This window comes from Typopeltis vanoorti, chromosome 1, assembly GCF_054136105.1.
Source record: "Typopeltis vanoorti isolate ZY-2024b chromosome 1, IOZ_Tvanoo_1.0, whole genome shotgun sequence".
Classification (NCBI taxonomy): Eukaryota; Metazoa; Arthropoda; class Arachnida; order Uropygi; family Thelyphonidae; genus Typopeltis; species Typopeltis vanoorti.
In genome coordinates this window covers 172,932,037-172,957,014 of record NC_143549.1, presented here as the reverse complement: position 1 = coordinate 172,957,014, position 24,978 = coordinate 172,932,037, and the positions used below count along the sequence as shown (strand labels likewise).

Below are 24,978 nucleotides of genomic sequence, written 5' to 3'. Positions count from 1 at the left end.
TTTCATAAATGGAGCCATAACCTCAATACTAATTAGCCATAGTAGATTATCACAGGGCAAAAAGATTAATTATTTTTCAAAAATAATGAATAATATTAAGTTTATCTGTAGTATTTTCTTGTTTTTATGAATGTGTGGTTGAGGCTTGTTTAGTCTTTTATTATCAGTAGTTTATTTCTGATAGTTTTTTACTATCAGCTGCTTAATAAATATCTTATTTATTTTGAAACTATCAAACACAAAGCTAATAACTGCAAACACACCTAAGTCTGCTGACACAAAGTTTTTACTATATATTTCATGGATTATTACTCTAAAACAGAACAATGCAGCCAAGATATTGTGGTTAGATGAATTTAACATGAATTTTTTTTAAATTCAGTGTGTGAGAATTGTATTTTTTACAAATGGTGAAAAAGTTTTGTAAGTAAAGTAGGAATGTGATAAAGCATGTTGGAAGTGTTATAAAAGGAAGAGCACTTATGTTGAGTCATGAGCTTGAATGACTGGAGAAATGTTTGGAGAGAGAGAGAGAGAGAGAGAGAGAGAAATAAGAGGTGCAAGGGAGGACAAGGCAAAGCATAAAAGAGCAAAAGAGGGAGAGTAAGAATAATAGAATACTGTTCACCAATTTTATGATAAAAGGATATTTGATAAATAAGTGTGACAGAATGTATTTTCCAGGTAAAGAGATTAAGGATGTTAGTGATGCTGTTAGAATGTAAAAAAGGAAAAATGAAAGAACCAATTGTTTTCGCAGTTATAAAAAATCTGAAAGATTATATGATATTTACTGGAAAATATGAGTAAGAGAGTAAATGTAAGTCCTAGGGACAAAAGTACTTACAAGAAAAAAGGGTAATTCAGTATGTAATCAAGTGCAAAGTCAGGAAACTAGAACTATTAGAGTGGATGCAAGTATATATGTATGTGTGTATACAGCAATTTTCAGGGCAATTAGTGCGAGAGTTAAAAATTATAAAAAATGCTGAATATAGTTTCCCAAATTTTAAATTTTAATAGTATCACTATAAGTTTCAATGATAGTTTTGAATCTAAAGAAAAACATACATATTAATCTATGTACATTTATGCATATTTATATATTTTAATGCAGAGGCATCTGGAATAAGGAGAATAAGTTTCTATTTCCATCTCAAGGCCTTCTTTATGTAATGACACTTTTTGGCCATATTTCTGTTCCCTTGGCCCATTGACAGAGAGATTTCAGTAAAAGAGCTTGGTAAGGGACGCTACATATCCCTCCAATCCCAAGGCAATATCCATACTGAGATTTTGTCATATCCCAAGCATCTCCAATATTTACCTCTATTCTCAAATCAGTCAGTGCGGTTAGCCTGGTGGCTGTGCGCTTTGCAACCATATGCCTGGGGAAGGAGTGTCCTAGGTTCGATTCCCATCAGTGACGTGAGGAGCTCAGGGATCTTCCTCAGCCATAGCCAAGTTAGCCAGTCTTGGGCATGGACAGTAGGGTTTTTTCCCCAGTTTATCCTGGGGTTTTTCATCCCACAAAGCAGGCAAACCGGCCTTAAGAACTCAACACTACAGGACATAGGATACACCGGGGCATAGGGCTGACCACCTGATCCTGTGAACGGTTGGAGGTCCGATGATTAATAAACCCTCGACACTGCAAGGTGGAAGAGGGTAAAAGAAAGATGAGATGAGATTCTCAAATCAGTCTCTGTTACATCTGTTATTGCAATATCTCCACCAAGATAATATACCCTTCCAGTGTGATCACTGAGTAACTACTCACCTTTTCCTTCTGCTTTTGTCATCAGCATCTATTAATATTATTTTAATAATTTACATTTATAATAAATCTTTTTTTTTCACTTTCCAGGTAGTGGAAAAAAAAAAAACTCATATTCCTTTTGGTTACTTAGCTAGTTTCCTCTCATCAACTGATTCTGCTTCTTACCTTGTTGATTACTCTTCTTTTCTATGCTTTGTACTACTCATGAGCTCGCTGATTTCCTCCATTTTTATGCTCAATTAACTTTATTTATATTTTGCAGTTTCTTATGCCATGTTCCTCCTCCAGACTGTCTCTAAGTTTCTCATAATCACCAGCTCTGCAAACTAATATACATCTTTTCCATCTCTTCTAATTTCATTATGAACAAATTATCTGATGCTATCACCAAATCAGCATCTTGAAACTCCTAGCATTTTCTATCACATACTGGTTCTGGTATTTATCTCTTCCAGCTAAATAAATTTCATTTCCTTTCCCCACACCCATATGTGTCTTTTCCTCTTTCCAGTCCACTTCTCCATAATGATAAATACTCATCATTCCTCACTGGACTAATTTGCTGATGCATATTGTCTATATCTTTTTTTGCATTCTCTATCCAATGTTTCTTAAACTCTTTGAAGTGCAAAATGTTACGTAAAAATATTTCCTTATTGTGGCACTTCTATTATCAGAAAGAAATTAGGAGAGTTAATATCACTTGTAAGAGAGTAACAATTAACAAACTTGTAAAATACATATTATATTTTAATAAAAAGTACTTATGGTACATAATTTTAAAAACAATAAAGTAACAACTGTTCTAGAAATACTTCTGTTTAATAAAAATTAGTATTTCCACCATTAACTGAAGATTTTTTTTCAGAAGCTATATCTAATACAAGTTATAAGGGTGCAGGCCAAACAATTATTATGTGGGAATTCAAGTATGTGGACACAGATTAGAGGGAGGAAAAGGGGATGGCATGATGGAAGTGAAATTTATACAGTAGCTAAGGGATAATTACAGGGAACAACATGTTATAGAGGGGGGGGGAGGGACAAGGGGTTTGAGGGTGATGGATCTGATAATAGTAGCAGAAGGGGTATCCATGACCAAGATAAACAAGCTGATTTCAGTGGAGAGAGAGAGAGAGAGTGATAATGCAGTCTTGTTTTTAGAGATTGATAAACATGCGGAATTCTATGTTAAGTAATTCTATGTTAACTAATGTTAAGTAAGAGTTTATGTTTAATTATAAAGTTGATGATTATGACAGACTTAGGAGGCATCTTGGACCAGTGCCATGGCTTATGAAGCTACAAGGAAAGAATGCCAGCAGTGCATAGGAAGTGCTCTGGGAATGTTTGAGAGAGGCAGTATCACACTGCATATGTACGGTCATGAGAATAAACAAAGTGAGGGTTAAGCGGATGAGTAGAGATCAGTGGCGGCCGGTGTGAAAATGTTAAGTGGGGGTGCTGCATATACCAAAAAAAAAAAAAAAACTTTTTTTTCCCCAATCAGTAACGAATTTACTAATAAATAAATTTACATATTAAAAATTGCTTTATTAAAAATATTTCATTCTCACCACGGACAAACACCAATAATAAAAGTTAAAAGTTTCATATCAATAGCAATGACAAGTGCAAACAAATATCGGCGTTAGATCGCAGTGCATTTGTTTCATGTAACGATAATTGAAAAAATATAATTCTCTTCATATTTTCAACAGCGACATGCGTCATAATTCAGCCTTGTATCTATAATAAATAAATAAATATATGTTACTTTAACAAAATAAAATAAAATTTACAAAAAATAGTTCACTACGAACACGCACCAATAATAAATGTTTCATATCTCATAGAAATAATGCGTGGAAGCATGATACACTGCCCAAACTGCAGGGCATGACGTAACGTGCAAGTGCAAACGAATATCAGCATTAGATCGCAATTATCGTTAAACAAAACAAATGAAAAAATATAATTCTTTTCATATTTTCAACAGTGATACTCATCATAATTCAGCCTTGTATTTATAATAAATAAATAATTATATGTTATTTTATCAAAATAAAATAAGATTTACAAAAATTAGTTCACCAAGCACACACACACACACACCAATAATAAACGTCTCATATCTCACAGAAATAACATGCAGAAGCATACTAAAGATACACTGCTGTTTGAGCAGTGTGGGAATGACATAATGTGCAATGACAAGCGCAAACGAATATCGGCCTTAGAACGCAGTGCATTTGTTTCGTAATCTAAAGCGTTAATCAAACAATTCCAATTATTAACTATTCAAGCAATGTCAAAACATAAGCTGTAACCTTTAACATGTTGTATTGCATTTATATAATGTTGTATGCATTGTATTATTTATTATTATTACATGACACCTCCAGGGAGTCCAGAGACTCATCGAGGGAGGACACCTACTCTACATTTCTCTCTCTCTGTCTTCACCACTCAATCCACCAACTACAACTAACCGCAACTACACCAACGCCATCTACCACCCACCATTAGTATTTTTACAGACAATCATAAACATCCATGCCCACGGCAGGATTCGAACCCACAGCCTTTTGGCTTGAGAGCGGATACGCTAACTGCTCAGCCAATCAGGCCAGCAAATTATTTATAAACACAAACAAAATTTCATTTTTTCATTTTTTCCTTGGGGGGGGGGGTGCTGCAGTGTCGCAGTGCTTATGTACGGGCCACCACAGGTAGAGATATAAAGCAAGAGCTGCAAAATAAAGGAAAATCTGTGGAAGGACTATAATGAAAAAACAATCACATACCCATGAGCACCAAAATGCAAGCAAAAAGGGTGAATAGTATGATAAAAAAAGACCAAATCCCATTACGAGAGAATATTAGTTAAGCAGGAAAAGTAGGAGGGGTACCCAAAAATAATTAGAATTATTATTATTATTTTTTCAAAAATTATTAAAGTTTATAATATCATATTTTCTAGTCTCCATCAAAACACTCTCAATGTGAGTCAGTTCACTTGTACCAATGTTTTTTCCACTACTGGAAACAGTCTGAAACTGTTCAACTGAATACTGTTTATGGTCTCCAGCAGCGACTTTTCTTTCACTTCGTCCACATCAATGAATCGCTGCTCTTTCATGGAGAGAGAGAGAGATTAGGCGAGCTGTAATTCTTTTTTTTTTTTTTTTTTTTTTTTTTGTTCTTCTGTGAGCAAATGTTTCACAAACATTTCATTTGCAAATCTTCTTTTAAAATTTGTTGGCATGAACTCCATGAAAAATTTGTCTCTTCAGAAACTTGCTCAATGGTCTTTCGACAATCTTCGTTGATCGCCTGGAAAACCTTTTCAATGTTTTCATCATTTATGCTTGTTGAACTGACATGTTCCCATTTTTGAAATGGGAAAACCACTCATAGACCTATGTTTACCTAAAGCATTGTCCTTAAAGGCATGTGAAGCATAACAATAGTTTCAGCTGCAGTTTTACCCAAAAGAAAACAAAGTTTCACCCACACACTCTCTGTTTTCCTTGTGGTCAGCCATCACAAAATTGCCAAACTTTGTTAGTGCTTATAAGCACTAACAAAAACACAGCCAGAACAATGAACCAGTTCACACAGAATGACACCACTATTCAGACTGGTGTGGAAAACTGCACACTCATGATGGCTAGTGGCATTATCTGTAACTAGAAAATGCATGTGTACCATATTCAGATTCTGGTTATTTTTTGGGTACCCCCTTGTAAATCCAAAAGAATGTTTTCATTATGTGGCAGGTAAGAGGAAGAATAGTTACAGAAGGATTTTAATCCACATTGATGGCAAAAAAGTGATATAAGCAAAAAAAAAAAAACAGTTGAGTTGTTGGGTGATCATTTTGGGTGGAAATTTAGCAGTTGCTGATGCAACAGAGAGTGATTTGAGAGTTCAGGTAGATGAAAAGCAGGTGCTCACCAAATTGCAAAATAAGAACATGACCATACCAGTAGGATTGAATGGCATGTCAGCCCATGTGCTATGCAAATGTATAAGATAATTAATTGGCACTGTCTCTGATTAAGTTGTTTAATCTAAGTATCAGCTCTGGCAAGGTTTCAGAGGAGTGGAAAGAGGTTAAGATTCATACTATTACTTGGTGGAATGAATTGAACTGAAGTAACAAATTATGAACCAATTAATATCCCTCGAGTGGTGGATAAAGTATTGGAAAAAGTCAACTCAAGGTAAAATCCCGCAGAGGGTAGATAGGAATATGGTACTCTATGGTGGGCAGCATGGCTTTGTAAATAATAGATCCTGCCTTAGGTAATTTACTCATATCTTATAACAGAGCGACAGCAGCATTAGATAAGGGAAATGGCTACACCATGATATACTGCTGGACTATGAAAAGGCATTTGACAGAATACCACATGGAAAACTATTGCAAAAGTTGGAGCAAATGGAATGGATATGAAGCTGGTAGCATGGATGGGGACAGCTGACAGACAAGCACCAGAGAGTATGCATCTAGAAGAGGGAGGGTGTAGTGAAGCACGTCAGGGCTCTGTACTACAGACACTATTATGTAATTTGTATATTAATGATATATGGAATGATCCATATTTCCCCAGTTTTGCATTATTAAATGCAAAACTGGGGAAGGCAACAATTAACAAAGGTGATGCAGAAACCTGCAGGATGATTTAATGTCAACATACTTCTAATTTTTTAGGAAATGAAGATGCAAACTAAATTATTAATTATAAAAACTTTAATTAATAACTACCTGTATTTTGAAAATGTTACATTGCCATCTTCAGGGATCACAAAACAATGATATGTACGTGCAGGCACTCACACTAAGCAAAAAGTGCTTGCATGCACATATCACTGTTTTGTGATCCCTGAAGATGGCAATGTAACATTGTCGAAATACAGGTAGTTATTTTATTAAAGTTTTTATAATTAATAATTTAATTTACGTCGTCATTTCCTAAAAAATTAGAAGTATGTCTAACCAGCGTATTAGCTTATCTACAAGAATTAATGTCAACATATAAAGTTATGTACTTCAGGTTGAAAAAACTGTATACTGTGTATCACATTGATGGTGCTGGATTACAGAAATTGATGAGGCTAGGGACTTGGGGGCAATGGTGGACAGGGTGTTGAAGTTCTGATGGCATGATGCAAAAGTTGGCAAAATGTCTCAAAAGATCACTTCCATCTTGAAAACCACATTAACAAGTAGAGACAGTTGAGTTATCATCCCTCTTTATAAAACTGTGATTTGGCCCATGCCTTGACCACTCTGCACTGATTTGGTCTCCTGGGGATCAGGAGGTGGTGGAGCAGATGAAGAGATGAGTGACCGAGCTGGTGACAGATCTATGATAAGCAACCTATGAGAATAGGTTAAAGGTGTGTAGGTTGCAAAGTTCAGTTGATGGACAGAAAAGAGGAGACATGATAGAAACTTATAAGTTATTAATGGGGTCCTATAAGATTAATTTTTTGCATTGAAAATGATGAATGAGTTAGATATCTTAATGGTATGGTTGCTAACTGTCCCAATGCTTGTTCAAGAAGAGATATGATATATATATATATTGTGGTCTGTAGAGAGTATGTCCTTTTGTAATATGTTTTTGACTTCACTGTAATATGGAAATAACATTAATATTATATGGATGCAAGACTTCAGGGGATGTAATTAAAATCACAAGATACCTGTTAGGTAATAACTCATTGGGCACACCACATGGCTGCTGTATGTTGTGAGATTATTATTATTATTTCGTGTCCAAAGACTCATTGACGGAGAGCACCTATTCTACAACTCTCCATGTCCACCAACTACACCAAACAACCACCACCACCATCGTCATCATCATCTACACCAAGGGTCTTCAATGCATGGCCCGTGGGCCACAGGTGGCCCACAGAGCTCTTTGCTGTGGCCTGACAGCCATTTTGAAAAAATAACTACTTAACATTAAAACGCAATAAAATAAAAAATAATTTCAATGAAGCCCACGGGACACTAAGCTACACTGCAGTATTTAGAATTGTAAAATGCTTTCCACATTCACAAGGAACGCTGTGCATTTGATACTTGACATAAAATCCTATAAAAATAAATATATATTAAATAGATGTGCTTCTTCAGCCATCTACCAGCACCAAGTGGTACTTAAGTACTAGTACTAACGTCACAGGTAGATGGTTGAAGCAGTAGTTCGTTTGAGTGTGCTGTCTAGTGCCTTTGAGATACATCTCGAAGGTTCTCGATACTTTGTTATTTTCATATAAATACAAGAGGATCTCATCCACAGTCAGTCATGAACAGTGTGATATTCGTGTATAAGTGCATGCAGGTTCGTCGTGTCAGCCATAGCCTATTTTGGTTTTATATTGCCAGACTTTGTTCATTAGTGTGAGACATATTCGGTGGATAATAACCGTTACACGGTCATTTTGGATAATTTTTTGGGTTCACCTTCCATCACTATGGCATCTACAAGTAAAAAGTGTAAATCTAGTGATTCTTGTCAGGTTTTTAATGAAAAGTGGACTAACTTGTACTTTTTTGTGCTGACCGATAATAAGCCAGTGTGTTTAATTTGTTGTGAGTCAGTGTCAGTATCAAAAGAATACAATATAAAATGACACTATGAGATAAAGCATGCATCCAATTTCGATCACCTTCAAGGGCGGCTTCGTGTGGACAAAGTGAACCTTCTCCAAATTGATTTAAAATGCCATCAGGGTACGTTTAAAAGGCAGAGGGAAGAGAGCGAAGCATGCGTTAAAGTAAGTTATGTAATCGCTGAAAAAATTGCTAAAAAATCAAAAGCCTTCTTGGACGACGAGTTTCTGAAAGAGCATGTTATCGCTGCTGGGGATATTCTGTGTCCAAATAATAAGGAAGTGTTTAAAAAACAGAGTTTGTCTCTGGTAACTGTAGCACGATGTCGAAGAACTTGTCAATGACATTGAAGGAACTTTAAAAAACGGTCGTCTGAATTTACGTTATATTCACTTGCTTTAGATGAGAGCACAGATCTTAAGGATACAGCAAAACTGGCTATCTTTGTCCATGGCATTGATCAACAATTCACTGTGACAGAAGAACTTCTAGTGCTCATACCTATGAAGGGAACAACGAAAAACACTGATATTCTTGAAGCCACCAAGAAAAAGCTCCAGCGTTTCGACCTCAGCTTTACCAACCTTGACGGTGTGGTAACAGATTGTGTCCCTGCTATGGTGGGAAAGAATGAAGGGTTTGTTGTGCTGCTACAGAAAGAACCAGAACTAGAAGGAAAAGATTTCGTCCATTACCACTGTTTAATAAACCAGGAGAATTTGTGCATGAAAGCTATTGGATTTGAGAATATCATGAAAGTTATTGTGACTGTCGTCAACATTATTAGGGCAAGAGGATTGAATCATTGTCAATTCCAAGAGTGCAAAGCAGATCACGGCAATGTGGTTTATTATAATGATGTGCATTAGTTGAGCAGAGGGAAGGTTCTTAAAAGAGTCTTTGACTTAAGGAGCAAAATACAGCAATTCATGCAAACCAAGGGGAATCCGATTGCAGAATTTAATGATCCGAAGTGGATGACAGACTTTGTCTTTGCGACTGACATCTTGTTGCATATGAATGACCTAAATATGTGGCTACAATCCAAAGATCAACTGGTGCACACTCTGTTTGATGACATCAAAGCTTTTGTGGCCAATCTCAAACTTTGGGAGGCACAACTCGCAAAAAAAGACAACTCATTTTCAGCTTCTCACTGAGTCTAACTGTTTGTCTCTTGATGAATATGCTACAAAATTAGTTGTGTTGCGAAGCAAGTTCGAAGAGAGATTTAGTGATTTTCGTAACCAACAGTCTTCTTTAGATTTATTTTCAATGCCATTCAGTGTCAATGCTGCCGAAATGCCAGGCTCGGTGCAAATGGAGCTGCTTGAACTCCAAAACAACTCTTCTTTGAGAGAAAAATTATTCAATGTGCCCTTGCTTACATTTAACAAAGACTTCATTTCTGAGGACGCATTCCTTAATCTTTGCCGACATGCTTTGAAGATGTGTGCTTTGTTAGGAAGCGCATACTTATGTGAGCAGTTCTTCTCCAGAATGAAGCATGTGAAGTCAAAGAAAAGAACTCAGATTACAGACCAACATCTCGAGAACACTCTGTGTATAGTGATTTTCAACATTGATGCCAACATCGACAAGCTGGTCAAGGAAAAACATTGCCAAGTTGCCCACTGACATTGTAAAAAATGAATGTTTTCTTCATTAAATTATCATTTATCAAGTATTGATTGTATTTACTTTTCATAAACCTGACTCCTATCTATGCTCTTAAAGCTGAGTTTGTTTATTTTTATAGGATTTTATGTTAAGTATCAAATGCACAGCATTCCTTGTGAATCTGGAAAGCATCTTACAATTCTAAATACCGCAGTATGGCTTAGTGTCCTGCGGGCTTCATTGAAATTTTTAATGAGGCCTGCACTGTCTGAAAGGTTGAAGACCCCTGACCTACACCAATACCATCTAATGCCCACCACTACCACCACCACTAGTAGTATTTTTTGTCTATAAATTGTGTGCGTTCTGAAGGCCGATTTTGTCTGTACAGATTTCAGAATATCATTATATGCAGATTGTTCCTGTCTGTCTCTGACTATAGTTTTTCCCTATAGTTAGGCATACATGTTCAAAGATAATCAATCAAATACCAGATTACCAAAATATTAACAAATGTCATATTTAGAAACTAAAAAGTGTGGATGCAAAATAACATACTATTCTTTTTATTCTTCATTCATTGTTTTTAATATACTATCCAAAATATGGATAGTTTACTAAAAAGAATAAATGAAGAAAATAAAATATCCTAGAGCCTAAGTGGTATCTGCTTAAACATTTATACTTCTGGAAGGAGATAGGTTGCTAATGTGAATAATAAAATAAAATAAAATAAAACATAAAATAAATAAATAAATCATTTCAGTATTTAATAAGCCAATTGATAATAAACATAAGAATTATCAATAGAATATGAAGTTAAAACTAAAGGAAGAAATTAACGCTTACAGAAACAATGTCAATATCTTCAAGAAACTTATGTGCAACACAAATAAGAGTTTCCTTCGTCCATGGGTGAAACCAGTTAATATTAGCAGTTTTCATAACTGATGGAAATCTTCTGCTACACATTCTGAATGTTGGTCTCAGAGGAGAAAAACAAAAAACGATCTAATAAGTGAAAAAAAATGATGTAGTTAATATTCATTTTATATAATTTCCCTATTAAGAAAATAAGAAAAGACTGTAAGAAACATAGTTAAATAAAGGTTGAGAAGTAAACTATATTTATTCATAAATGCCATAAAAACAGGGATCTGTGGCATCGGTTAGTTCAAATTATCCCAAAATTTAGCATTAGTGAAACATCTCTGATTGAAAACAGATATGAATTTACTTAATAATGAAGGAAGTCATTCTTTCTTATTAATTCTTAATGAATTCTTTCCAATTAAAACCTATAGAGCTGTGTAAAATGGTAACAATGGTCATATCTCTTATACAAGTTGCCTTTGAGTTCAGATAACTTTTATGAGTTATCTGAGTTGATGAATTAAATTTTTCAGATAACTTTAATGAGTTATCTGAGTTGATGGATTAAACTGCAATATTAAGGAGTAGAATCAAATCTAATGCCTGATTAGAGATTGTAGGGTTGTGGATTTCATATTTGCATTTTATGATAAGGTAACAAGTGTGTTACCTATAGTTCATATTCAAACAATAAGCCTGCTTATTGAAAAAGCAATAAATACAACCTTCCTCTTCATATGGCCTTCACAGATTTTAAAACAAGCTTTTGATTGCATAAAAACATCATAAATAATAGAAGCTCTCAGAGATTATGGCATTGAAAAACAATTGATTGACATATTAAAATATATTTATGGAAATGTTACATCAAATATCATTCTTAAGAAATAAGTGAAAATTTTCCTATACATCAAGGAATAAGGCAAGAAGACACCGTTTCTCCAAAACTCCCCACCTTAACACTGGAACATATGATGAGTAGAAAGTTTATTTTTCACTAGGTTAGACTATAATAAATTTAGTTTTGGTATCTTGCTCCACCTTTGCCTGGTGTTGTACTACTTACCCAGGTAAGATAGTACAACACTATATTCAGTCCTGAAGATATTTTCAGGCGCAAACTTTGTTTGCTCTCACTGGGATAAGGATTAAACTAAATTTATTATATGATGAGTAATTTAGAATGGTCCAATAAAGGAGTTCGATATTAATGGAATTAAATTAAATAACCTAAGATTTGCTGATAATATGCTTATTATACAGGAAATATAGGAGAGGATTTGGATAGGACGTCAGGTGGCATATTGTGTGTGTAGAGTGGAATTATTGCTCCCAAAGGATAAGTAACTGTTTCATATTTTATTTGAGAATATTAGGTTAACTAATTGTAGTTTTTATTTTAAATAGGTGTGGGATTGACTGAGCTAGTTAGTTTGTAAGTAAACATTGTATTTTTTTAAAAATTTAAATAAACTATTGTCAGCATGGCACCAATTACATGTCAGCATGGCACCAATCACCATTGTTCATCTACATGGCGTAGATGAACAATGGTGGCAAAGACCATGCTGTTGGGCGATATGAATTTGTGGGATTTTATTCATTTTGTGGGATTTTTATTTGCGAAGTGTATCAGAAATTTATTTGTCAAGATAATTAAAGGATATGTGGAAGGAATTTGAAACTGGAGAGAGAGAGAGAGAGAGAGAGAGAGAGAGAGAGAGAGAGAGAGAGAGAGCTTCAAAAGTGATGTTATTAATGTTGAATGTGAGGCAGTGGAAATAGAGGAGAATGAAATGGACATTAATAAAGACATTGCACACACTTGAATGTTATCCTTCATAGGAAAAAGCATGAAACTGAAAAATTGCAGAAGCAGCAATCTGAAGGAATAATAAAGACTGACCGAACAAACAAGGAAAACAAGTTAAGGTCTAAATTATGTACGAAGACTCAATGATCAGGGGAGTACTTAACAAAAGTGTGACAAAATCATGTTTTACAGGTGCAAAAATTCATGACATTAGCCACACCATCCAGATGCAAAAAAGATAAGTTGAAGGAAAAAATTGTCTTGTTTGATATTACTGACTTGAGAGGCAAGAAATATTCTATGAGGAAGAATAAAGGAATTGTTAGAAGAGGCAAAACTAAAGAGCAAGAAGATGAAGATTGTAAGTCTCCTACTATGCTATGATAGAGGTGAATGGATGAGGAGGGTGTTGATAGCCAATAAGTCTATACGTACATTATGCAGAAGGAATAGTGTAGGATCTGTGGTCTGTGTTTGATGGAAAGAAGGATTTGTACAATGCTGATGGACTGCATCTAAATGGTTTTGGTATTAGGTGTCTAGAGAAAGCTTTGTTCACCAAGCAGGTTGAAGCAAGTGAGTTTGTGTAAAGGCATCCATCAAGCAAAAATATTGAATAGGGTAGTCAATTCAGAAAGTAAAGGTGGTCAGGGCCTAAAGGAATACTGCAATTTCTATATACTAATACCAGCAGTATCAGAGCCGATACGGTAGCTGTATAGGCCTGCAGAGAACCCTGAAAATTGCTGGCTAACGGGGGCTCTGGCACTCCCAAATTCCATGAAGAGCGTCTATTCTGATCAGAATCATACTACCGCGTCCAGGGAAGCAGATGCGTAGAAAACTGCAGTCAGGGATCTCAACATACTTCAGCTTAACATCAATGGCACTCAAAAAAGATGGAAGAGCTTAAGAACATTTTATACAAACATAACATCCACATTGCATGTCTACAAGAAATGAAACTAAATCAAAATCTGAAACTTCAAATCAAAGGCTATTCAACACTAAGGAAAGACAGACCGGATCAATCTGGCAGAGGTATAGCTATACTCTTACAGACCAAACACATTAAATATAAAGAAATCATATCAACTACAAATAGCAATCTAAATAGTAAATAGAGGCTCAAGCAGCCAAGATATTTCTACCAAAATGCATTATTACAATAGTCAATGCATATGAAAATGAAAAATGACCTTCATCTTCTTCATGAGGAAGTGGAAGTGATCGGTAAGGAGATACTGGAAGTTAAAGCTGAGTTTAATGTGTTAAACAGAGAAATTAGGACTATAGAGATTACTTTAGCTGAAGTAACTAGAACAGGATTACATATGGGTGAGTCTTTGGTGAATGATTCAGTAATAAATAGTATGGGAGTGATTGGGAGTCAACATAATAAAACCACAAGTGGCCTAGAAGAAATGAGATGTAGTGAGAGTGGGGGGGTAAGTAATAGAGAGTTGAGTAATGAAGCTGGGAGAGTCACGCTGAATAGTGTAGAGAATGAGTCCATGAGTGTGGACTTGAATGAAGTTAAGAGTGGTAAAATATATGGTGATTCTATGATTAAGGGTATGGAGAGTGGTATGCATGAGGAGTGCTTGGCTGATGGGACAATAGAAAGAGTGGCTTTAGCAATAAAGAGAGGGCATGAAGCAGACAAGATGATAGTTATGGTGGGTACGAATGACCAGAGAGGTAGTATAAATCGGGTAGGAAAAGTGTCAATGGGAGAATAGTGTGTGTGCTGCCTCGTTTTGACAATTACGAGTTAAGTAGACGAGCAATGATAATGAATGATATGATTGCAAGAATGTGCAGAAAAAGAGGTCTGGAGTTTGTTGATGTTTGGAGTGTGTTTGAAGGAAAAAGGCAGTTGTATGCTAGAGATGGACTGCATCTTAACATGGAAGGACATAAGCGATTGAAGAAGTTATTGTTTTCTGAACAGGTTGAAGTTATTGGGCAGGGAAACTAATATTGAAAAGGTTGAGTGTAAGAGAGAGAAACTTTAGCACTGATTGTGTATTTATTGATCCTTATAGGCAGAATAAATTGCAGAAGAGAGGGGATAAAAATCAGCATAGGATTACGGTAGTTAGTGACTTATATATCAGTTCTAAAGCCAGTACAAGATCTAGAGGGAATCTGCAATTTTTGTATACCAATGCTAGAAGCATTCGAAATAAGAGAGAAGAATTTTTGGCATTAGTCAGTGAAATCTCACCAAAAGTTGTAGGCATTAGTGAAACTTGGCTGTCAGCAGAAGATGTGGTCACTGGAATCGAATGTGATGGGTACAGTATTTTCAGGGAGGATAGAGAAGATAGAACAGGAGGAGGAGTACTGTTGATGATAGCTGATGTGTTGCAGCCAAAGAAAGTAGTATATCATGATGATAGACATGTGAATGAGAGTTCATTTGAGGCAGTCTGGTGCGAAATAGTGACCAACGCAACCAAATATACAGTTGGATGCTGCTATAGGCCAGGGAGTACAGGGGGAGATATTGAATTCATGCATCAGCAACTTAGTGCAATGAGTGAAGGCTTAGTGATTATTATGGGGGATTTTAATTATGGTGATATCAATTGGAAGGAGGAAATATCACGTAGCAAAAAGGAAATGGAGTTCATACATCTTCTACGAGATAATTACTTGAAACAGCAAGTAATTGAAGGGACATGTGGTGTGAGAGTGTTGGACCTGGTTATTGGTTCAGAGGTTATATGCATAAGTAAGGTGTCCTCGTTACCTCCAGTTGGTGAAAGTGATCATGTGGTATTGACTTGGGAGGTTGCAAAATCTGTGGATTTTTCTATTAAGAAGGGGTATGTACGGAACTACAGGTTTGGCAATTATAACAAGCTTCGGAGTGAGCTTGCAGCCATCCCATGGCAGAACATATTGCAAGGGAAAGATGTTAGCAGTGCTTGGGATAAAATCAGCGGGTATCTGAGGAAAGCAATATCAGATTGTGTCCCCATGGTCAGGAGGTCAAACAAGGCAGGCATTAGATGGATGAGCAGTAGTATCAAGCTTGAACTGCAAAAAAAGAAAATGTTATGGAGAATTTACAAGGAGAAAGGCGATCAGGACACCCATGAGCAGTACAAGGCTCAAGCTAGGAAGGTTACCAGCATAATAAGAAAAGCTAAATCAGATTATGAGAAGACCTTAGCCAAAGAGATCAAGGGTAATCCCAAAGAGTTCTTCCGCTATGTGGCAAGTAAGAGGAAGAATGACTTCGGAAGGATAACCTTAGTGGGTGCTGATGGTATTGAGGTGACAAAATCAGATGTAATAGTCGAGTTACTGAGTGATCACTTTTCAAAAGTCTATTACCCAAGTGAGGATATCTCTATACCTATAGCAATACCTAATGTGAGAATTGAAGCTAAAGAATCAGAGGTATTAAATATATTGCAAAACTTAAATGCAAACACTGCGGTAGGCTTAGATGGAATATCAGCTCGGGTGTTGCGTGAATGTGCAAATGAATTGTCAACCCCTCTTACCTGGATATTTAATTTAAGTTTGAACTCTGGTATGGTCCCTAGGGAGTGGAAGTTAGGCAAAGTGGTTCCTTTGCATAAGGGTGGCTCTAAAACTGCGGTATTGAATTACAGACCAATCACCATCTCAGGAGTAGTGGTAAAAGTATTGGAAAAGTTGGTTAAAGACAAAATTCAAGAATGGGTGGATCAGGATATGATACTCTATAGAGGCCAACATGGTTTTGTTAAAGGTAGATCCTGCCTTAGCAATCTATTAACTATTCATAATAGAATAACATCTGAGTTGGACAAAGGAACTGGCTACACAGTGGTACTTCTGGATTTTGCTAAGGCTTTTGACAGGATACCCCATAGAACACTGTTAAGCAAATTGGAGCAGATGGGAATGGATATTAAATTGGTGATATGGATAGGAGAATGGCTCAGGGAGAGATACCATAAGGTGGTGTATGGAGGAGCCGAGTCCAGAATGAGGCAGGTGACTAGTGGTGTGCCTCAGGGCTCTGTGCTTGGGCCAATGTTGTTTAATTTGTATATAAATGATATAGGAAACGGCTTAAAGGGAGATATTCAGTTGTTTGTTGATGATGCAAAGTTGTGTAGTGCAATAAAAAATCAAGCTGATGTTGAAAGTTTGCAGGAGGATTTAAATAAGCTGGTAAAATGGGCAAAAGAAAATGGATGTCAGTTCAATGTGGAAAAGTGTAAAATCATGCATTTTGGGATTAAAAGATTACCAGCTGTGTACTACATCGATGGAAAGGTACTCCAAGAGATTGATGAGGCTAGGGACTTAGGGGTATTGGTAGATAGGGAGATGAAGTTCAGAGGACACATTGCTAAGGTGTCCAAGATTGCACATAGGATTACTTGGTTGTTGAGGAACACACTGACATCCAGAGATAAAGAGGTTATTATTCCCCTTTATAAAGCATTGATACTTCCACATTTGGATTACTGTGCTCAGGTCTGGTCACCTGGATTCCTTGGAGATGAGGAGGCTGTGGAGAGGGTTCAGAAAAGAGTGACCAAGTTGGTGAGTGATATAAAAAATGCTCCCTACGTTGATAGATTGAGAGCTTGTGGATTGCAGAGATTGGTTGATAGGCGAAGAAGAGGGGATATGATAGAAACATTCGAATTACTAAAAGGTTTTTATAGGATTGATGCAGGGGAAATGTTTCAGCTGTGTGATAGTGATGGAAGAACAAGAGGTCATCTCTGGAAATTAAAGAAGAGTGTGGTTAACAAAGGTGTCAGAACAAGGTTTTTTGCCTGGAGGGTGGTGAATGAGTGGAATTCATTGCCTGACTTAGTTGTGAGCTCTTCGTCTGTAAATGAATTCAAGAAGAGATATGACAGATATTGTTTTGCTAGTTTGGGTCTCCCGTGATGAGTCTACTGACTCCATGGAGATACCCGTAATAATAATAATAATATCACCTAGATAACACAGAACTACTTAAGCAACTAAGCCAAACATCAGATACAATGATCCTTTTAGGAGATTAAAAGGAAAAAACCCAACTTGGGGCTGTCCACTTCTCAATCGGAAAGGAGCACAAATAGAGGACTTAAATGATTAACTAAACCTTAAAATCATAAAACAACAAGCAAAATACATATCTGTCAAAAACAACGGGTACAGAATCAGCATTAGACATCACAGCAGTTGATTATGAAACTGAAAATCTTACCCAGTGGAAAATACTAAACAATGCCATCAGTGATCATAGGTCTATCATCACAACCATTAAACTGCTGTTAGACCAAAAACCACAGAAAAAGAGATCTTGGAACTTCAGAAAAGCAAATTGGTTCAAATACACACAACTATTAGAAACATATTGCATAGGCACACCCACTAGAAAAGAACTTGATCAGTAACTACTAGAATTAACCAACAACATACAAAGAACTACAAAAAATTCAATTCCCAGAGGACTCAGAAAAAACAACTGGGTTCCATTTTGGAAAGATCATAACATCAACGCTATGATCAGTGAAAGAGATACCATCAATGAACAGTTAAAACAAAATAATACAGAAGAAAACAGAAAGAAGTTATTAGAATTAACTCAAAAAATTAAAGATGAAATTTCAAACTGCAAACAAGAAAAGTGGGTAGAATTCAGCAACAAACTAGATCCAAGAAAAGATTCGCAACACTGGAATATCATCAGATTATTAAACAATGCAACACTTCTGGAGACTGATCACTCTTCAAACAGTCTCCTCAGGAATTAATACAGCAGCGACAAAAAAACATATGGCAAATATTCTAGCCAAACAGTACTCAAAAGTAAGCAAACTGCAATACAACAATGAAAACAAAAGGTGCAGGAAAATTGCAAAACATCTGCTAACACAATCCAGAACCTATCCTTATGATGGCATCTGTACTCAAGACCTCACAATGATAGAATTAGAAACAGCAATTAGTCAAATTAACCCTGACAAATCACCCGGTATAGATCTTATCATTGGACATATGATCAAAAACATGGGAGTAAAAGCCAAACCCCGACTTCTGAAGATATTTAACACCTCCTGGAATACAGGTAAACTGCTAAAAATCTGGAAAACATCAGTCATTATACCCTTACTTAAACCTAACAAAAACCCTAGTGACTGTCAAAGATATAGACAAATAGCTTTGACTAGTACTCTTTGCAAACTAAACAAAAGATACATACATACATACTAGACTTATGAATTGGCTCCTAGAAAATAACAAAATCAACTTCTACCAAACAGTATACAGGTCTCAACATGGTACAGAAGTCAATTATTTTGCCTTTGCCAATCAATCATAGATGGCTTTCATGAAATACCACCAAAGAAGACAACAGCAATTTTCTTAGATCTCACAGCTGCCTTCGATCGTGTGTGGAGACAAACGTTAATAAAAATTGCATACAATACTGGAATAAGGGGGAATGCATTAATTTGGAATTCAGATTTCATGAAAGTAAGAAAAATTAAAGTAAAAGTTAATGGAACTTCTTCCAACATACATCGAACTTGGGCTGGAGTAGTCCCAGAGGGCCACTCCTATTTCTCATCTATATGAACAATATTCATCCTCATGTAATAAATGACACAAAAATAGCATGCTATGGAGGTGATATAACAATCTGGCACACAAGCAGCAATCCTCAACAATCTGAAAAAGTCTTAAATAAATCAATAAAAGGCTTAGAAAGTTGGACAAAGGAACTCAAATTACAGGTAAACCCAGAAAAAACAAAACTTAGTATCTTCTCCACTGATAGAAAAAAAAAAAACAATTACAACCACCAAATCAAAATATATAATACCAAAATAGGAAAAACAGTCTCCCAAATACTTATGCCTAACCCTAGATAAACTAAGATTTACAACCCATATCACAAATATATCTAATAAAGCTCTTAAAAAGCTTAATATCATCAAAAGGCTTTGTGGAACTAAGTGGGGGAGTGCAAAACCAAAGCATTAAAACAGTGCCAGCACTAGGGTCTTTGCCGCCCGCATGCAATTTCTATCTAAGTGCCCCTGTAACTATCCAGGCATGTGTGGTTCTTTTACGATAATAAAAATTTAAATTATTCGAAATTTCTTAAATAAATTTTGACAGAACAGCCACACGTTGGTTCACTAAATGTAACGAACAAGGGGGTGTTGACTAGGCAGGATAATCATTAAAAACCCGAATATTCAAAAAATTCTCAAAATTTAAAGCAAATTTTGATAAAGCCACTTCACTTTAATCATTGAATGTAATGATACAGGGATTATAGCCTTCTCCCCAACCGGAATTGCTAACAAAATTAAAATTAATTTTAATTAAAGTTAAAATTTATTTGAACTAAAGTTTAAAAAATTTTGCATTTTACAAGTTACTAAATTCTTAGTAACTTGTAAAAAGTTTTTAATAATTTTTATAAGTGAACCATCTTTTAGGAAAATAAAAGAAACTCAATACAGATGAGAAAATAAGAAAAGAATTCAGAAATAATTAGAACATTTAATATAAGTATTTGAAAAATAAAATCTTCACAGAATAACAGAAAATAAATTAAATTACATAAATATACTTGAAATGTTTTTATTAAAATTTTAGGGTTTTCGATTTCATATTCACAAAATTAGAAATAATGGTCTTAATGTCTGATTCCGCACATATATATCATTTTCAATAGCTACTAACGCGAAACTAACAAGACTATTTTGTAACATACTTGTTCTTAAGTAGGTTTTAATCAATTTCAACTTGGAAAAGGAACGTTCTCAACTCGCTACACTAACAGGTAAGGTTATTAGTATTCTTAAAGCAATTGAAAAGTTAGGGAAGATAAATTATTGGACACAATAAAATTAAGAATATCGAAAGGGTTTTGAATATTTAAATTATCATTCCGAAAAATATCATGGAAAGGACATAACTCGTCATATAATTCTATTGCATTTACGTCTTTATTGTCGCCGTCCTTCAAGAGAATCTCTAAATCGTCACAATTTTTTCGTAAATCTTTGTTGTTAATTTGTAGTAATCAATACAAGAAATTGAAATTATCATATGTTTTTAGTTGTTCAACATTCTATTAACAAACACATTGCAACGTCTAGAAGTGTATAAAACACATTCACTCTAATTTATCTTCTGGCGGTTGTGGTGTTTCATAATGATGCTGGTAGTCAAACTGTCGTGTCGTCTTTCGTCGTCAAACTTCCGTACCAGTTTTAAATTCTTGTTCTCCATCCACCTCTTCACTCAGTTCTTTTGACGTTTTTAGAACTTCTTTAAAATTTGTATCTGATTGATACTCTTGTAAGAATATTTTTAAGTTTTCGATAGATTCTAAAGCAAATGTAATGTTCATATTTTTGTCTTGAAGCATTTTACTCACAGGGTTTATTCTGTTAAATCATGCCAAGTTATAAGAGAGCAAATAAATCTGTAGTCTTTTATTTTAGCACATAATGTTTGTTCTTCATGCTGAGTTTATTAAAACGTTCATTAATTAAAATTTTAAAAAGTGCATCATAAATTTCTCCTAACTGATATCATAGAGGGCGGGTTGCATTAATTTTACTTTCCCATCGCGTTTCTGATGGCTGTTTCAATGTTAAATTTTTTACGAACTTTAAAAGGATTGCCCAACGTTTGTAAGAGAATAAAAAGAAATTGTATATTTCTTGAATAACTGCAAAGAAACTAATTGTATCTGCATTCACTTTGGCTGCACCATTAATGATTAAATTTAGAGTATGTGCAGCACATGGCATGTAAAAAGCTCGAGGATGTTTGTTTAAAAGCAAATTTTGGAGCCCATATTATTTCCCTTTCATATTTTCCCCATCGTCCTTGCATGTCTTCAATGGGAATGTTCCATTTTTCCAGTGGTTCCATTATTGTTGCACATAAACCACGTCCTGTGGAATCTGATATATATGCAAAACCTAAAAAGTTTTCCCCTGATCTTGACAATTCCATTGGCACAGGAAACAAAGCGAATAATAATGGTCATTTGTTCTGTTTTACTTGTATCAGGTGTGCAGTCTAAAATTATGGAATAATATGTAGATTTTCGACTTGATACTAAAATTGTATCCCTGATTGCATTACTTAAAGTTTCCAATATTTCAATTTGACTGTCTTTACTCAAATAGTGTACTCGATTGTTTCGTTGTAGGGCCCTTTCAACATGATTTTCCATAACGGGATCAAACTTCGCAAACAGTTCGACTAATTTTAAAAAATTGCTGTTATTCCTTTCATATAATTTATCAGGTGATCCGCAAAAAGCTAAATTTTGGCTACCAAGGAATTTTATAATTTCAATCAAGCGTTCTAAAACACTCGTCCAACGTTTCTTTTCCGTTTCATACATGCTTTGAGTCTGGCAATCAATAGTAGTTTTGTTTTTTAAATTTTTATCAAGTTCCTTCCATTTTAAGAAATTTTTTATGTGAGTTAAACTAGTCTCATGTCTACACAAAGTTGTACTTATATTTCTCCAATCATTATAACCTTCTACAAGCCTACTTGATTCAGTAGGTGAGAAAAGTTTGCAACAAAAGCAAAAAATAGAATTAAAATTTTGGAATAAATGAGCCATGTTCTTGGCATGAGCTGCCCGTTTTCCATTGTTCTATTATAATACGTGTTGCCAAATTTACGACTATATGTATCTCTGGGACATATTATATTTTTCTTTTTAACAGGCCCCATTTCAATTAAAACAACTCGTAATTTTTCATCAATATTTCTCCATTCACCTGGATCTTCTAAATTTATAGAGACTAACAATGTGTTAGTTTCGTGGTCAACAACAACTAAATCTTCTACTAACTGTTTTTCACTTAAATCATGCGTCTTGTTCAATAGTTGCAATAGTACTTTCATGCAAAATGGATGACGAACCATCCGGTTTCATGCAAACTGGATGATTCGTCAACTCTGATTTCTGATGTATCAAGTTGGTTACAATCTGCATCAGAATATTTTAATATTTTAACAAATTTATTAAGAGCCCCAGTTTGTTTCTTAATATCTGCTTCTTTTGTAGCATGATGCTTACAATTTTGTACACCGGATAACTTTTTTTAATTTTTTATTCCATTTCTATTTTATACCCACAAAAAAATTATTACACAACACGACATAGAGACGAAATAATAGTCCGTGCTGGGCTACTGTCAGTAGCCTACTGAGATGCATACCACATGACTGGTTTACCTAGCAACAAATGTTTTGTGCGAAAATTCGTTTCTGCAGATGTTCACCGTTTCACTTTAGATAGACTGCAGTAGACATAATTTTCTGCAGGCAAGCATTTAGCCTGCTCTCGCTGCAAAATTGTAAACAGAGCCGTCTGATCAAAGAGGCGGCAATATACAATTTTTAAAATTTTTATTTGGTAGTCCAGCCTTATTTATTTTAATAGTGATAATTTTCTAAGAATTTTTTGTTTTTATGATAAAAATTTTGTTTCTTAAAAATGAACTTATGAACCGTGCCCCGGCGGCGGTGCCCGCATGCCCGCTTCCGCTGGCCTTGCATTCAAAACTACATATACAGCACTCATACAACCTACTATGGAATGTGCCTAAACAATCTTGGCTCAAGCTTCCACCAGCTCAAAAGTAAAGCTTGACAGAGTACAATCAAGAGCAGCAAAAGTTATTATAGGTGCAGTCTCATCCACAAACAACTTAAAAGCTCAAGAAGATTGAGGGCCTCACATACCAGAAGACAGAAGAAAACTCTCCACAATTAAGTTCACTAACAGAATCAGGAGCCAACAACAGGATCACATCTCACTCATGACTTTCAATGCCAGGACTGGAAAATCTAGACTAAAGAGATCATTTATTTTACAATATGATCATGAAATTAGAAAATTTCATGAAATTATTCCAATGGACAGGTAAAACAAGCAAAGAGCCATTCTTTTCCACTAAACTACCAAAAAACACAATGATTAACTTAAATCTCCTAGAACTCCTAGGGAGTTGAGTTCGAGGTTATATCATAGTGTGTAGTGTTCGTGCAAGCTCCTGATAAGATAAGTATTATTTTCAGTTATTGTTGATAAAATTACTTAATATTGCGTAGTTTTGTTTGCCTTGCGTATTTTAGTGCGTCTGTTTGTGTGTTTTTGGTGTGTTATAACTTATTATTAGATAAAACACGTTGCAATAATTATGGCATCCGTACGAAGGAAAATGGCGGAAAGTAATGATGGTTCGCCATCTTTATCAAAGAACGGTAGTATAAAAGAAATGAGTCAGTGTACTAGCTGTGAAATGTATGCTTTGCGGAGTGCGGTCGGAGTGTGGATAGATGATAATAAAGGATTGAATGTGTGTGTAGAAAATGTAGGGAGAATGAGGAATTGAAGTGTATTTCGGAACGTGAGTGCGATATTTTTGTCAAACTTCAGAATGAAGAAAACAGCGATATGACAAGAAACGGCAAGGTTGTACATGAGAATTATGAGAGTGTCAATGTAGAAAGTGTGAATGATAGTATTAATGGTTTCTCAGAGAATAAAAAATATAAGATAGATGCATTGAGTGAAATCGCGTTGTTGAATGGTGCGATAGAAAGGGCAAAACAGTAGCTAGAGTGCATGAACAAAAGTCGACTGAATGAACCAACCAATAATAAAAGGTATGACAGGAAAAATAGGCGCATGAATGTGAACATGAACAAAATGAAGGATAGAGTGCTGTATGGAGACTCGTTAGTACGAGATGTGTTAGTAGAGGATTTGACAAAATTGTACCAACCTGGTGCGACCATAAAGCATGTAACTGAGTCTATTAGACAGCATAAGGAAAGGGTGAAAGAAATGATTGTTGTGGCAGGTACGAATGATTTGAAAGGAGATAAAATGGAAATGATAGAAGACCTGAATGAATTGTTTGAGGTAGCAAAAGAAAAGAGTGAGAGAGTTAGAATGATTAGCCTTTTGCCACGGTATGACAGTGAAATGTTTAAAAGGAGGGCCATAATTGTGAATGACTTTATGCGTGGGTTATGTATGACGAGTGGTGTGGAATTTGTGGACGTGTGGAGTGAGTTTGATGGGCGAAAGGATCTATATAAGATGGATGGCTTGCATTTGAATGGTTACGGTGTAAGAAGACTTGAGAAAGTGTTGCTGAATGTAGTGGATGTGCAAATTCAGGGAAACTAGATTCATTAAGGGGGGGGAGTAGATATACAGTCCTTAGGGAGGCA

General features: G+C 35.4%; 1 protein-coding gene across 1 annotated transcript in view; it reads right to left on the bottom strand.

Moving 5' to 3' along the window:
• Dhc93AB (Dynein heavy chain at 93AB) overlaps window positions 1–24,978 on the bottom strand; it is a 1,274,973-nt gene that overhangs the window by 328,114 nt on the left and 921,881 nt on the right. Inside the window, exon 42 of the mRNA XM_090403805.1 lies at window positions 10,887–11,048. Within this exon, the coding sequence (XP_090259931.1) occupies window positions 10,887–11,048 (162 nt within the window). The remainder of the gene's footprint in view (window positions 1–10,886; window positions 11,049–24,978) is intronic.